This window comes from Phyllobates terribilis, unplaced genomic scaffold (genome assembly GCF_046119375.1).
Source record: "Phyllobates terribilis strain yellow unplaced genomic scaffold, ASM4611937v1 Scaffold_8__6_contigs__length_399053987, whole genome shotgun sequence".
Classification (NCBI taxonomy): Eukaryota; Metazoa; Chordata; class Amphibia; order Anura; family Dendrobatidae; genus Phyllobates; species Phyllobates terribilis.
This window is the reverse complement of record NW_027362768.1, coordinates 252,976,662-252,993,371: the sequence shown is the minus strand read 5'-3', so window position 1 is coordinate 252,993,371 and position 16,710 is coordinate 252,976,662. Positions and strand designations below refer to the sequence as shown.

At 44.7% G+C, this 16,710-nt stretch overlaps 1 protein-coding gene across 1 annotated transcript in view; it reads right to left on the bottom strand.

Annotated features, from left to right (window-relative positions):
• GUCY2C (guanylate cyclase 2C) overlaps positions 1-16,710 on the bottom strand; it is a 552,042-nt gene that overhangs the window by 331,540 nt on the left and 203,792 nt on the right. The window contains exons 6-7 of the mRNA XM_073644175.1: positions 12,117-12,213; positions 8,326-8,440 (exon numbers count right to left, since the gene is read on the bottom strand). Coding sequence (XP_073500276.1) covers positions 8,326-8,440; positions 12,117-12,213 — 212 coding nt within the window. The remainder of the gene's footprint in view (positions 1-8,325; positions 8,441-12,116; positions 12,214-16,710) is intronic.

Below are 16,710 nucleotides of genomic sequence, written 5' to 3'. Positions count from 1 at the left end.
TTGATGGCACTTTGTGGGTGTCAGGCCCTAATTTAGGGAAATATGACCACTCCTGGTTGGTTTTCCATCTGCTGGGTTGGCTGTAGTGGAAGAATTGTCGGTCCCCATTGTACTACTTCTACTCTGGTGAAATTGATGCCACTTTGGCGGTGTTGGGCCCTAATTTAGGGAAATGTGACCACTCCTGGTTGTGTCTCCATCTGCTGGGTTGGCTTTAGTGGAAGAGGTTTTGGTCTCCATGACAATAGTTATACTCTAGTGAAATTATTTTTTTGGTGCAGATATTGTTCTCCACACAGGAGTAGACAGACATGATAAACTCAAAATTGGTTTTCTTACTACCGTGGTATATAAAGCAGGCTACATCTTTGGTGCAAATATTGTTCTCTATACGGAGGGGTAGGGTCCGAGCAGCTTCCTGACCCTCGTCACCAGACGTTAACCGCGGGAAGGGAGGTGATCCTGATGAGACTCAGAACCCTGAGGGTCACGCGGACTGTACTGTACTGTCAGGGCAAGAAGAGGAGGATGATGACTCTCAGGGTGAGGAATGGGATAACACATTGGATGATGATGAGGTTGTGTATCCAACTTGGTGTGAACCCAGAGGCATGCAGCTGAGTAGCTCATCTGAGGAGGTGAAGGAGGAGGAAGATGAGAAGGTTACGTTGCATCCTACAGCGCAGACACGGAGTGATACAACCGCGAAGGGCACTGCATTCTTGCCCACAACTGTGGCAGTGACCAGTAGCGGTTGCGGGTGTGCAGCTCACAGGGGCGGCAAGAGCTGTCTAGCCTGGGCCTTTTTTGACACCGCAAAGGATGAGCCAACTCAAGTTATCGGCCAATTTTACAAGTAAAAACTCAGTAGAGGGAAAAGGTGCAATACTTTGACTGCTACATGCATGACCCTTGATATGTGCAAACAACATGCATTACTCTGGCAATCTCACTGCGATAAAATGAGGACCTCAACAACCATCAGCTGCCCCATCAACCGCATCTGCTGTTTCCTCCTCCTCTGTTACCGTGCCAAGTATTGTTACGCAGATCTCCCTCCGCAGAACCTCCGGTTCTTTACCAGCTCCAGTCAGGCTGAGTGAGAGCCCGTTAGCTGTCAATGAAGAGAACATGTCTGCTGTTTTTGACCAATCTCAGAGAACGAGCACACCACAACTTTATCAATCCATCGTAACATCTCCGCCTGCATCTCACTTATGGTCCAGCAGTTTGTCCAGTTCACAGTACTCCACCCTCTCTCAGCACTGCAGCCAGCCCTTGGTCCCATAGTTGTGGTCATGTAAAAGATTGTTTCCTCCTACACATGACAAAGCTAAGAGATTGAACTCCACCATCTCCAATCTGTTGGCCACAGAAATGGTGGTGTTAGGCCCTAATTTTTTTAAATGTGAACACTCCTGGTTGGTCTCCAACTGCTGGGTTGGCTGTAGTGGAAGAGTTGTTGGTCCCCATTATACTAGTTCTACTCTAGTGAAATTAATTCTTTGGTGCAAATATTGATGTCACAGGGGTACACATGATATAATCAAAATTGGTTTTCTTACAAACGTGGTGTATAAAGCAGGATCATTTCATCTTTTAATTCTTTGGTGCTGATATTGTTCTCCATACAGGGGTATACATTATTGATGAGCAAGCACTAAATGTGCTCAACTTAGTGATTCAGCAGTTTCTCAAAACCTACCCAGATCTACTAGAGCAGCCTGTGAAAGTATGCCATATGTGTGCTCATTTCAGAAAGTCAGCTACAGCTTCCGTCACCCTGGCAGTGCTTCAGCAGCGTTTTCAGCTTCCTGCTCACCGACTGGTGTGCGATGTCACCACACATTGGAAATCAACGTTGCAGATGTTGGGAAGGAATTGTGAGCAGCAGAGGGAAGTTGTTGAGTACCAGCTTCAACACGCCCATTGGAATTCAGGTCAGCCTCCACACATAAGAGCTGATGAGTGGGCATGGATGTCTGCCATCTGTGTTGTCCTCCAAAACGTTGAGGACTCCACCAAGATGGTGAGCGGCGATGACGCCATAATTAGAGTCACCATTCCACTTCTCTGTCAAATGAAACGCTCGCTGTTCACAATTAAAGAGCAGGCATTGCAGGCGGAGCAAGGAACTATACAAGGTGATGCTACACAGCCCAGCCTCATCTCATCACAACGTGGATTGGGTGATAATAGGAGGAGGAGAACATGGACAGTCGTCCTCTTGGTGAGGACAGGGAAGTCTTAGCTGTCTTGGAAGTCTTGATACTCCTCTTTCAGTCTGTGAGAAAGCTGTATGAGTTTCACTTAATGATGACCTTCAGTGGCCTAAACCATGGCTTTGCTTATGCACGTTATTTCTCAAAACGCATTGCAGATCAGGCCATTGCCCAATGCAGTGGTCATGAAATTCAAGGCTTAAAGAAAGATCTTTGTGTATCGAAGCACCACTGAGAAGTGTCAGCTGATGTTGGACGGACAGCAATTGCTTATGCAACAAACTGCATTAGAAGATTTCCTGGGAGAAATGACAGCTGGAGTAGATACGGTTTCCCACTTTGACAGTCCTTTCAGCGAGCTAAAGAACATGGCGGTGGTGAAATACAACTCACCGAGAAGCAGTGTCAGACTGAAGAACATTAGACCCACCAGAGGATTTGATTCTGAGGGCCCATCTTTCTCCCCCGCTCAAGAGACCCATAGCAGCTTCAAGGTTTGCGCTATGAACTCTCCTGAAGGAGAAGCTAGGGCCCACTGAAGGAGTCTCCGGTTCTCTGGTGGGCCCGTCCAACCCTGCCGAGAAGCAGCTCTGGCTAAGAAAAGTCTGTGTGAAGGTTCCTGGACACTCTATGTCTGCTTTTTTTACTGTGGACTGTCTCCAGCAATCTATAAGATTGCAATCTATAAGATCCCTTTACTGGCTCCCAATTGCCCAGCGTAACCAGTTCAAACTACTAACACTGACCTACAAAGCCATCCATAACCTTTCTCCTCCGTACATCTCTGAACTAATCTCCTGATATATTCCCTTACGTAATCTCTGGTCCTCCCAAGATCTCCTTCTCTCCTCCACACTTCTTCGTTCCTCACCCAATCGCCTCCAAGACTTCTCCCGAATATCCCCCATCCTCTGGAATTCTGTGCCTCAACACGTCTGATTAGCCACCACATTCGGATCCTTCAAATGAAATCTGAAAACCCATCTCTTCAAGACAGCTTACAGCCTGCCATTACCTCGCTTCCACCTCAACACCACCAGAGCTACTGCAACCCCCCAACCTACCGTCTTCTTCCCCACCATCCTGTAGAATGTAAGTCCGCAAGGGCAAAGTCTATAAGACTTAAGATGCAATCTGGCACCTTGGCAAAGCACAATTCTGTTCTCCCTCTGATATCTAACAATAACAAACAGGTCATGCTGGAGAAACTTGCACCTACTGCCACTCAGTGTCTTCAGCTCCTTTGTGAGAAACTAATGTTTGGGCAGCCACTCAGTCAACCAAATAAAATTCCTGAGAAGGAAATTCTGGGTGGCTTCACATCTGGTACTGGGTGCACTACTAATACCATGGTGTGCCATAATTCACTGGAAATATTCCAGGCTGGTTGGAGACAATCTCATTCCCACAGAAAAGTACCAGCAGCAAGCTAAGGAGATGGTGGTCTGTATCATCATGAATGAGTTAGCTTGTTGTCTAATAGTCTGTTTTTTATACTAAAGATCCTGCTAATTTTTACAGTTTTAAGTGAGCACACAGAGATCGTGATTTCTGCACCAGCGCATCCAGGCCAGGATAATGGTGGAGAAATTGCTGTACCATGAGGTTGAGGATGCGAGCCATGCAAGGCACATGTGTGAGGTTGCCCCGGCAAAGGGCCGCCACCAGGTTTGCACCATTATCGCACATGGTCTTCCCTTGCTCCAGGTTCAGTGGAGACAGCCATTGCTCAAACTCGGCCTGGAGAGCTGTCCACATCTCTTCAGCTGTATAACTGAGATCTCCAAGGCATATTAATTTTAACACTATCTGATTGCAGTGAGCCCTGGCTGTGCATGTACAGAAGTGGGGGGATTCTATCTGCTCGGTTGGAACGTGTGCCTCGTTAAGGCAGAGGTTGTGGGTGCAGGTGGAGGCCCTAGAGGAGGTGGAGGAGGCAAAAAACAATGGAGGAAGTGTTAGATACAGAGGTTTGTCTCCAAGCCTTGGGGATTCCAACACTTGCTGTCTAGTGACACCTTGGTGTCTAGTGGTTTAGTTCTCCATCCCCTGGTGTGTAGTAGTTTAGTTCTCCAATCCTATCTGTTTAGTAGTTTAGTTTTCCAACCACTGTTGTCTATTAGTTTAGTTCTCCATGTTCATTTGTTTCGTTCTCTAACCCATCAATGCCCACCCCCCGAGGTTAACGTCTCATGACGAGGGTCTGGATTCTGCTCGTACCCTATTTCTTTCGGCCCCGGATCAACTGAAAAAAATTTTGGGCACTGCTACACATGCTACCCCTCTTGGGTCTGTGAAGCTTTGTATCAGGCCTCTGATGCCCCAGAATATAATGTGTGAACAGACTTGCCCATCTGTGGTTCCCCACAGTAAGTTGGGCAGTTGGAGAGTTGTGACCCGGGGAAAACAAGGGTAATTGGGGTGCCACCTCTGAGGACTGTACTGTGTATGACATTAAGGTGGAGGAAGAGGAGTAGAGGCCACTTGATGCAGCACTTGAACTGTAGCACATGTTCTTTCTGGCCCTCATCTACAAAGTGCACCGCTGTCTCGGCATCACCGACTTGGCCCTATCTTGGATCTCTTCATACCAAACCGACCGGACATTCAGTGTCTCCCACTCACATACAACCTCCTCATCTCGCACCCTATGTCTCGGTGTCCCCCAAGATTCAGTTCTAGGGCCCCTGCTATTCTCTATTGTAAGATAGCGCTATTCATCACGCTGGGGTACTCGCTTCACCGGGTCAATTAAAGCACACATGCAACGTTTTCTGGTAATATGTACAGTACAGACCAAAAGTTTGGACACACCTTCTCATTTAAAGATTTTTCTGTATTTTCATGACTATGAAAATTGTACATTCACACTGAAGGCATCAAAACTATGAATTAACACATGTGGAATTATATACTTAACAAAAAAGTGTGAAACAACTGAAAATATGTCTTATATTCTAGGTTAGGTTGGATGTTCCTACTTCCTGGAAGATTAATCCTGTGTTTCATGTTTCCTTGTTGAAAAAGGCTGACGCATCTGATAGGGACGCCACTGTCACAGTTCCCCCTGTGGTGGAAGACGGCGAATTTGAAATTTCGCGTATCTTGAATTCTAGATGGCATAGAGGGAGATTACAGTATCTTGTCTCCTGGAAAGGTTTCAGTCCCGAAGACAACTCCTGGGTAAGGACGGATGATGTCTCTGCTCCTAGTCTTGTTAAAGCTTTCCACAGGAGGTTTCCGGATAGGCCTGGGCCTTGAGGATCCGGAGGATCCTCATAAAAGAGGGGGTACTGTTAGAACCCTCCTGTTAGTTTTTTCTATCTTGTGTTTTGCGGTCACGTGACCATCTGCCTATATATTCCAGCTCCGCCCTTCTGGCTTTGCTGGACTTCAGTGTTGTTTGACTGTTTTGCTAGCCTCGTGCTTCGGTGCCTTTCTCTGTCAGTTTGCTTGGTCCTCTGGGACCTCTAGTACTTTTTGTAAGTTTGTCTTTTGTGTTCTACAACAATTTCTGTTTAGGAGGTGTCCCATTTTTTGTCCCAGTCCTTAGTTCTTTTAGGGACCCCTCCCTTAATTCTATAGGTCTTCGTTCAGACTAGCCGAGGACGAAGGTGGGTCTGTTCACTAGGAACAGGCAGCCCTCTACATCGTAGGGATTCAGCTTAGTCTTACTGTAGGGACAGCTTTCCGCTATCTTTCCTTAGTTCTTGTTGCAGATCATAACAGCTGCAGAACGTTTGTAGCGGGTTGTCCCACCACTTCTCCATTCCGTCTGGGGATACTGCTCCATTCATAGCCATCGCGATACGCTGTTCACACTAGACACTTCACACCGCTCTCCCCGGAAAATTTTCATGGCCCCACTGAGCCACAGCAAACCAAGTTTGAGTGCGATGACAATTTTCGTAACCCCGCCGAGTTACAGCCAGATGCTTTAATCTTTGTGACCCCGCCGAGCCACAGCAAACCAGGTTTGGGTGCAACGACAATTTTCGTAAGCCCGCCGAGTTACAGACAGATGCTTTAATGTTCGTGACCCCGCCGAGCCACAGCAAGATGCTTGCATCCACAATAGTCGTCCTGTGCCATTACCCCTAGCAACCAGGCTGCAGTTGCCCGCATTCTCCAACCACATGTAAGGTAGCGCTATTCATCACGCTGGGGTACTGGCTTCACCGGGTCAATTAAAGCACACATGCAACGTTTTCCGGTAATATGTAGTCCAGCAGTTTATTACACATCATAAACTGCACATAACGTAGTCCATCCCAGTGGCTCGCAGGAATGTTACTCATGTATCCTCGAGCATTTTCAGTGGCAGCTATGCCCGCTGGGCTTCAAATACAGACTTCAGCAAGGTACAGCAACAATATTCACTTATAGCGCTGATTTACCTTTGCCGGGTCTCAGGTGCTTCTGTCAGCTCGGTTCTGCCACAGCTGTGGCTTTAAGGCTTCCCAGACGTAGTCTCCAAGCCACGTGCCCTCCAAGGCTACTGGTATCTCAAAACACAGGGATCCAGCCTCTGCCTTCCAGGCTAGTGAAGTCCCACACAGGGACCAGGCCTCTTGCCTTCCAAGGCTACTGGTATCTCAAACACAGGGATCCAGCCTCTGCCTTCCAGACTTCACCAGGCCTCTCTCTCTCTCTGTTTCAGAACCACAAGGATTTAGATATCCTTCTGTGCACAGAGGACCTGTGATGATGTCACAGTCATGTGATCAGTCACCTGAGGGGGAGGTAAATGGTCAGCCAGAACACACCCCCTGGACATTTTAGCAATGCAGCAAGCCGCTGCATTACACTATCTACACCTTCGGCCTGGGACAGCTCGTAGAGTCTCACAGTTTTCAGTATCACCACTATGCTGATAACACACAGATCTGCCTCTCTGGACCTGATATCACCTCCTTACTAACCAGAATCCCACAATGTGTGTCTGCTATTTCATCTTTCTTCTCTGCTAGATTTGTAAAACTTAACATGGATAAAACCAAATTCATCATCTTTCCATTCTCATTCACTCCCCCAACTAACCCATCCATCAAAGTCAATGGCTACTCACTATGATCTGTCCTTCATTGTCAGATCCAAGCCCTTTCCACTTTCTTCTGACTCCAAAATATCTACGGTATCTGCACATTCTTCAACCATGAATCTACCAAAACACCAGTGCATTCCCTCTTCATCTCCCACCTCGACTACTCCAAACTATTGCACTGTGGCCTCCCTTCTACCACTGTCGCACCCCTCCAATCTATCCTAAACTCTGTGCTGGTCGACTAATCCACCTGTCACCCCGCTATTCCTCAGCTTCTCCCCTCTGTCTATCCCTGTGCTGGCGCCCCGTTGGCCAGACACTCTAGTTGAAAACCCTAATTTTGGCATACCACGCCATCCAAAATCTGTCTCCTCCATACATTTGTGACCTAGTCTCCCGGTACCTGCACACAACCTCCCATCCTTCCAAGATCTCCTTCTCTACTTCCATCTTATCTCTTCTTGCCACAATCGCATACAAGTTTTGTCCTGTGCATTTCCCCTCCTTTGGAACTCTGTACCCCAACACATCAGACTGTTGCCTACAGTGGAAACCTTGGAAAGGAAGCTGAAGAAGACCCACTTCTTCTGACAAGTGTACAATCTCTAGTAACCCTCGCTCCATCATACCGCTGCACGACCAGCTGTGCCCTCACCTACTGTATCCTCACCCATCCCTTGTTGTTTGTGCGCCCTCGTGGGCAAGGTCTTCTCTCCTCTTTTACCAGTCGGTGACCCCTTTTCACATGTAAAGTGCCATGGAATAAATGTCGCTATAATAATAAATAATAAGTATAGTACTTGTACTCTGGGTCAATTGATGGCACTTTCCTGCTGTCTGCCCCTAATTTAATGTGTTTTGGCAGCTTTTGGGCCCGTTTGAAGTTGTTGTGTATGAGTTTGTTTTTGCTCCCATTGAATCCAATGGCGTTCGGCAATATTCCGTGAATATTCGACAAATAAATCGGCAAATATTTCAAATTCGACGATCGTAATCCGAACCGAATATTGAAACATTCGCTCATCTCTAGCTATGTAATTACCATAGTCTGTGTCTTACCGGTTCAGTTATGTTAGAATTATTGGATATTCCACTAAAATTTGATTGAGTCATGGTTAACACCAATACTTTTGTCATATGAGGCAGAGAGGAGCTGTTCTCAAAATATTGGGAGCTGTTTGAAAAAAAATGACAGTAAAGACATTACTTAATTACAGTTAGTTATCATGTATTACATCTAAAAATGATGTGTTTTATAATACAAAAACAAAAGCAGGACAGTTGTACTATTAGTATTACACTGTGTGCAGAATTATTAGGCAAATTAGTATTTTGATCACATAATACTTTTTATACATGTTGTCCTACTCCAAGCTGCATAGGCTTGAGAGCCAACTACCAATTAAGTAAATCTGGTGATGTGCATCTCTGTAATGAGGAGGGGTGTTGACTAATGACATCAACACCCTATATAAAGTGTGCTTAATTATTAGGCAAATTCCTTTCCTTTGGCAAAATGGGTCAAAAGAGAGATTTGACGGGCTCTGAAAAGTCCAAAATTGTGAGATGTCTTGTAGAGGGATGCAGCAGTCTTGAAATTTCCAAACTTTTGAAGCGTGATCACCGAACAATCAAGCGTTTCATGGCAAATAGCCAACAGGGTCGCAAGAAGCGTGTTGGCCAAAAAATGCGCAAAATAACTGCCCATGAATTGAGGAAAATCAAGCGTGAAGCTGCCAAGATGCCATTCGCCACCAGTTTTGCCATATTTCAGAGCTGCAACGTTACTGGAGTATCAAAAAGCACAAGGTGTGCGATACTCAGGGACATGGCCAAGGTAAGGAAGGCTGAAAAACGACCACCTTTGAACAAGAAATATAAGATAAAAGGTCAAGAATGGGCCAAGAAATATCTTGAGACTGATTTTTCAAAGGTTTTATGGACTGATGAAATGAGAGTGACTCTTGATGGGCCATATGGATGGGTCAGAGGCTGGATCAGTAAAGGGCAGAGAGCTCCACTCCGACTCAGACGCCAGCAAGGTGGAGGTGGGGTACTGGTATGGGCTGCTATCATCAAAGATGAACTTGTGGGACTTTTTCGGGTTGAGGATGGAGTGAAGCTCAACTCCCAGATCTACTGCCAGTTTCTGGAAGACAACTTCTTCAAGCAGTGGTACAGGAAGAAGTCGGTATCATTCAAGAAAAACATGATTTTCATGCAGGACAATGCGCCATCAAATTGTTATGGTTAATTTTTTTTAATATCTAGATTCATTATTAATTTAGAAAATCAATTTATATAAACTATTCTATGTCTGAAGTTTTAGTGTAAGACTTAGATTGTGGAATGTCTGACTAAGATACTGGTTTCCTGTGAAGGCCCTGAGAAGGTTTTACGTTGGGCCAAGGAAAGTGTGTTTACTACTGATAGTCTAATTTCGGTTTCCTGTTCAGTTAACAATTATATTTCCTTTTTGTCTAGCTAATAAATATGGTGAGTCTGTGTTGCCACATAGAAGACTCTACCTGCTGACAATGCATGTCGCATGTATTCTGTCTCTCTTCCTTCATCGATGAAGTATCTTAATTTGAATCTCACTGGCAATGTGAAGACCCTTTGCTGTCTATCCCAAAGTTCTCCTTAAAACAAAGAGGGTCTCCATAACAACATGCATCCAACTACTCCACAGCGTGGCTGGCCAGTGAAGGTCTAAAAGAAGAAAAAATAATGACATGGCCCCCTTGTTTACCTGCTCTGAACCCCATAGAGAACCTGTGGTCCATCATAAAATGTGAGATCTACAGGGAGGGAAAACAGTACACCTCTCGGAACAGTGTCTGGGAGGCCGTGGTGGCAGCTGCACGCAATGTTGATCGAAAACAAATCAAGCAACTGACAGAATCTATGGATGGAAGGCTGTTGAGTGTCATCATAAAGAAAAGTGACTATACTGATCACTAATTTTTTTGTTTTTTGTTTTTGCATGTCAGAAATGTTTATTTCTAAATTTTATGCACTGATATTGGTTTACCTGGTGAAAATAAACAAGTGAGATGGGATTATATTTGGTTTTTATTAAGTTGCCTAATAATTCTGCACAGTAATAGTTACCTGCACAAACAGATATCCTCCTATGACAGCCAAATCTAAAAAAAAAAACCACTCCAACTTCCAAAAATATTAAGCTTGGATATTTATGAGTCTTTTGGGTTGATTGAGAACATAGTTGTTGATCAATAATAAAAATAATCCAATAAAATACAACTTGCCTAATAATTCTGCACACAGTGTAATTATTTGTATCAAATCATACCCTTCTATCAAAATCGGAGTAGCTGTCCCATTCCTCCAAAACACTCTCAAATGACCACTTTGATGCAAATCAGAAAAGGACTCAGGTATTTGTGGTCTGTTTCTCATGGCTGGGACCAACGGATCACAACAAAGGACAATCCATCATTATTGCCCACTGTGGTGAGTATTAAATAGAGCAACATGGTCAGGTGTGACCACTACCTCCACATTTAGGGCCCAGTTACTCAAGATTGAGATTTTGACTCCGCCAGAAATGTTTCTCCAGTGAGGAACTGGAGTAAAGCTTTTCCAACTTTTATTACTCTGTCATTCCACAACCAAAAAGACCATAAGAATTAGCACTAATTAAAAAGGCCCTTATCTCTGAAACCACATGGCGGATTAGAAAAAAAGCAAACAAGAAATAGAGTACCCAGAAGAAAAGTAGAAATAAAATAAGGCTATGTGCCCACGATGCAGAAATGCTCCGGATTTTTCCTGAGCGTTTCTGCGACTCCCTGGCAGAAAAAACGCATGCGGATTGTACATGCGTTTTTCCTGCCAGGGACAAGCAGAAGTGAAGCGTTCTTCACATGCAATTCCGCATGAGGGTTATCAAGCGCTTTCCAAGCGATTTTAGCATCGCTTGGAAAGTGCTTGACAACTTGGTCACACTACATAAATCCATGCAAACGGTATGGATTTATATAGTGTGACCGTAAAAAAATGGTAAAAAATAAATATTATACTTACCTTCTGATGGCTCCCGGTGTCCTTATCCGATCCGTCCTGGCTTGCTGGAAGCTCGCGGTAGACTAAAGGACCTGCCGATGTCAGCGGTCACGTGATCCGTCACCGCAGGTCCTTGAGTCCACCGCAAACTGCTAGCAAGCCGAGACAAGGACACCGGGGACCATCAGAATGTAAGTATAATATTTATTTTTTATTTTATTCTTTTTTTTTTACAGGTACTATGGTCCCCGGGTCCGGATGAGAGTCTCCTCTTCTCCAAACCCGGGTACCATCTGCACATTGAAACGCATGGAAGATGTAGTGATGCGGATTCCATGCGTTCCAATGCAAGTCAATGGCAGCGAAAAAGACGCGCTTCCGCAAAATAATTGGTAGTGCTGCGGATTTTTCCGCAATGATAATCCACAGCGGAAATTTCCGCAGCACGTGAACAGCACATGCGGATTATCATTGGGGAACATGGCAGACCTTCTACCAAGTGTTTTTTAAGCGTTTCTGCAGCGGAACTGTAGCTGTGGAAACGCTTAAAAAAAGGAAAGTGGGCACACAGCCTAAGACTAAAAAATAGCCACATTTGAACTAGTAACAGGTTCTCTTTAAGCTTAACAAATAATAAATACCTCGCCAAAAAAAGGTTTAGTTTTTGTTTAGTTTACTATAAAAAATTCCATATTAAGTATAGTCATAATGACCCTGCAAAATAATAATAAAATATAAAATGTTTTTATTTTTTGGATGAAAAAAAAACAGCTTGGTCCTCAAGGTATAAAACAGGTGTGATTTAAGGGTTTAATACCTACTTGAAAATATCAATGAGAATGATGACCATTTCATCTGGAATATTTACTGTGTTTGTTAAATTCTGGACATCATCAGGAGAGCCACACATCAATAGAACTATAATGGGAAAAACAGTTTTAAAATTGTATTATTTGTTTCATGAATTTATTTTATTTTAAATTGAACTCAATTTATATTTTACTTTGGTTTTGTAAAGTTAAAAACTTTTTTGACTTGTCATGTAAGTAAATTAGGTCTCTTCCAGAAAAGAGAAATCTTTCCAGAGCCACATATAGGAAGCAACCCTGCTAATATATAAACTGCCAAACAGCTATTCTATTTTAATATTGACAAGTGACTGCAGCATCCGATCAATAGCTCCAACAGAGATATCTATTAGGTAGTGATGAGTGAGTATGTTTGGTTAACCCTTTCGGCGAGTATGCTTGAGGAATGCTTGTTTCTTAAGCATTCCTCACATGTGTTAAAGCTGTCAAACAGTCGCAAATCATGCACATGGGAGTGATTCAAACATATCACCGAATACACTGAAGATACTCGGTACTCGCCCGAGCATACTCGCCAAAAGGGTTAACCGAACATACTCGCTCATCACTACTATTAGGTCACCACTGCAGCCAGTAATTGACTTCAGCAGTCCATGTGTCCATGTTAAAATATTTGAGACTGAGTCCAGAGGCATGGCATGTAGGACTGAAGAGAGTTGGTTTGAAGAATTTAGAATAGAAGTTATGCAAGAAAAATTGCCTGAAACCTCTGTTGCTCCCTGCTAGAAAAAGTGGAAGAAGAGACGGAGCCTGCAGTGAACAGGAAACAAGATTAGGTGAGTATAAGTTTTTTTGGTTCTTCTGATGTATTCCTCTACTGATGGTGGTTCTTGTCATGTATTCATGGACTTATTGTACATCACCACAATCACCATAAGTCCATGAATACATGACAAGAACCACCATCAGTAGAGGAATACATCAGCAGAACCATCATCACTACATGAATAAGACACCAAAACCACAATCAGTACATTTATTCATGTAGTGATGATGGTTCTGATTATGTATTCCTCTACTGATGCTGGTTCTTGTCATGTCTTCATGGACGTATAGTGATTGTGGTGATGTACACTGACGAGAAAAAGGATAACAATGTTTTGAACTTTTGACTTTCAGGCTCCATATCTCACCATTCACTACTGCTTCGAACGTGAGACCACAATCATTTTATAGACAAACATCTTGGCTATCTTCTACATAAATTTGACTTGCAACTATTTAGCATATTATTAGTTATACAGATTCTTGTCATGTCACTGCATTGTCACTGTTTTGCTCTTAAAAATCTAAATGTTAATTTTTTATTATTTTTTTAGTATTTTGTAAATCTACCTTTGGCTTTCAGCAATGCTTGAATCCTTCTGGGCATACTCTTGATCAGATTTAAAAATGTCTCGACTGAAATCTGAAGCCAGGTCTCTTCTACATGTTACCAAAGTTGGTACATACAGTACTGGTCGACTCACTTGGGTAAGTATGCAATTTTTTTCTTCAACTCTACCCACAAGTGTTCGATTGAGTTTAGGTCTTGGGACTGTGGGGGCCAATCTAGCACCTCTACTTCATTATCACTGAACCATTTCTTCGCCATTTTCAATTTATGCTTTGGGTCATTGCCCTACTAGAACAATATGTCTTCCTTTTCATACCCATAGTACTAAAGTGTACAAAATAACTTGTCTTGTAGGATACTCACATATAGCTCAGCATTAAGACCACCATCGATCCTGGTCAAGTATCCAACAATTTTCGCTTTGAAACAACCCCATATCATGAGGCTTAATCCACCAAACTTGACAGTACCTTCAATTTCTCGATCCATTAGCGTTTTTTTCCTAATTTCTTTCAGACCCATTTGCACCTATCAGAGCCTAGTCTATTGACTTTTGTTTCATGGCTCCCAATCATCCATTTCCAATCTTCTATTGTCCACTTTTGATACTTTTTTGCAAACTGGAGCTGACGCTTTTATGATATTGAAGTCGAGACTTCTTCATCTTTTTACGCATCATCATTCTAGACTTATGTAACGTGCATCGCACAGTATGATCTCACTATTACGAAGCATACGAGCCACCTCCACTGCCGTGTTTGTCGTGCCAGAATTGATAGATCTTGTGATGAGCCGACTTGCTGACTCTGATATTTTCCTGGACGTCCACCTCTTGGCTTTTGAATGGATGGATGGACTTCATTTCGTATTCATCCAACTATCATGGCACTCACATGATGCAGTTTGGTGATTTTCTTGGCCAAGAAACCGATATCGATAAGCTGGATGATGTTGTTTCTCTTTTCTTGGGAAATCTTCTTGATGGCTGCTCCTCAATTCTAACCAGTGACCTTTCCTTGGGAATCAACCTAGTAACACACTGAGCTATGGGGGATGTGAGAATAGGTTGTATTTTGCAGTATCCAGAAAGAAAAAGATTTTTCCACCACCAGGAGCAAAACAGTAACAATGCAGTGATGTGACAAGAATCTGCATAACTAATCATATGCAAAATAGTTCCAAGTCAAATTTATGTATGAGATAGCCAAGATAATTGTCTATAAAATGATGGTAGTTTCACATTCGAAGCATTAGTGGAGGGTGAGATATGGCGCCTGAAAGTCCAAAGTTCAAAACATTGTTAACCTTTTTCTTGTCAGTGTATTCATGAATTGATAATGGTTTGGATGATGTACTCTTGTAGTAATTATGATTCTGGTGATGTTTTCATGTACTGATAATTGATCTGATGTTGTATTCATGTACTGATGGGGGTTCTGTTTCTGTATTCATGTACTGATGGTGGTTCTGGTGATTTAATTACATTTAATATAATTATGAGTGTACTGTAAGGTTCAAGCTAGGGGATATGTTCCTCACCCATGATGATATTTTCCACACAATGTTAGCATACACCTCTTCTCTGTCCTTTTTGGGGTCAGCAAGGCATCCCAATTTTTAAATTTTTTTGTATGTGGTAAAGAGCTCCTTGTGGAGTCTATCACCCAAAATCCAAAGGTCAGAGAGATAAGTGTCTGTCAGTATATCTGTTGTTAGAGGTAAGTGTGGCACCCCAGGGGTCTGGTTTCCCACAGTAATGTAATGTTATGTCTGAGAGCAGGTGGGAGGTCCTTTGGTCAGGGATCCTGTGCATGCCATACCTCCTGCCCAGTCTTGGGAGGGGAAGACCTTCCCCTATATAAACCCGGGGCTGAAGCAGGGTTAGTCAGTCAAGGAGAGTAGAGACAAGAAACAGTCACAGGAAGAAACAGCAGAAGCTCAGTGGGAGCAATACTACTACAAGTCAGGGTTTGGCAGCTGCAGAGTTTGCCCTGACTGAGAAGCTTTCTTACCGGACCCGGCGTCCGAGGCTGTGGGGACTAACTCTTACCCAGCAGCAGAAGCCGACCGGCAGGGGATTTCAGGTCCTCAGGCCCAGAAACCCGAAGGCACGGTCACACGCGTGGGACCAGCGCCGCCATCGTGGAGCGGAAGCCATTAGAAGGCCCCGAGTCACCGGCCATACGGGTGAGCACCACACGGTACACTCAGGGACGTGGGCTACTTATATCCGCTTCTAGCAAGGTAGCCAGAAGAGTACAGTCAGTTTGGGAGGCCTACAACTCCGCCTGGCCAGGGGAGATCCCATCTGCTCAAGGACTGACCAGGCCCCGTTCGCTAGCAAGTACTCCGGGAGGGTCTATCGTTGTTACCAGTAAAGACCCTGAATTACACCGCACCGTCTCTGAGTGGTTCCTGCTACCCTCATCTTCCACGTCGGCTGCCCTGAGGCCATACCCCTCCCGTTGGGGGTTATACTATCACGCTGCACAATTCTACACCGGCCTCAGCGGTCTGCCCTGCAGCGGCAGCTCCATAGCTGCAAATCAACGGGTGGCGTAGTCGACACTCAAATAACATCTATCAAGACTGCCACACACTGAGTTGACTCCCTGGGCATGGACCGGGTCCCCGCCACTCGGAGACTACAACCCTCATCTGATCCGGTTCCGGGTAAGCCCCCGTGCGCGAGACGCTGCGCGACACAGCAGGCCCAGGGGCGCGTCAACTTTGGCGTAGTCGGCAGGATTTCGTGCCCGCAACCACCGGGTACTGCGTGCCTGAAAAAGAGACTTTTAAAACTTACCATCCGTGAAGTTTTCCCGCCATCGGTGAAGATTCCCGCCATCCGGCGCCATTTTCAGCCTTCTTCCCGCCATCTGTGAAGATTCCCGCCATCCGGCGCCATCTTCAGCCTTCTTCCCGCCATCCGTGGAGTTTTCCCGCCGTTGGACGCCATCTTGAGGACGCCGCGCGGGAAGAAGAGGGGCGTGGACTCCGAAAGCGCGCGAGAACTGAAGCCCCGCCTCACGTCCGGACGTTGCGTAAGGTCCTGGAAGGAGCCCAGCAGACGCCGACGTCACCGGAGCGCGACGGAAGGTCCTCAACCCTGACGATCTACTGCGGAGCCGCGGCCTACGGAACAGGATCATCGCAAGGTAGGCCACGGTCCACTAGGGGGGAGGAAGATGTCGGATGCGGAGGAGAGCT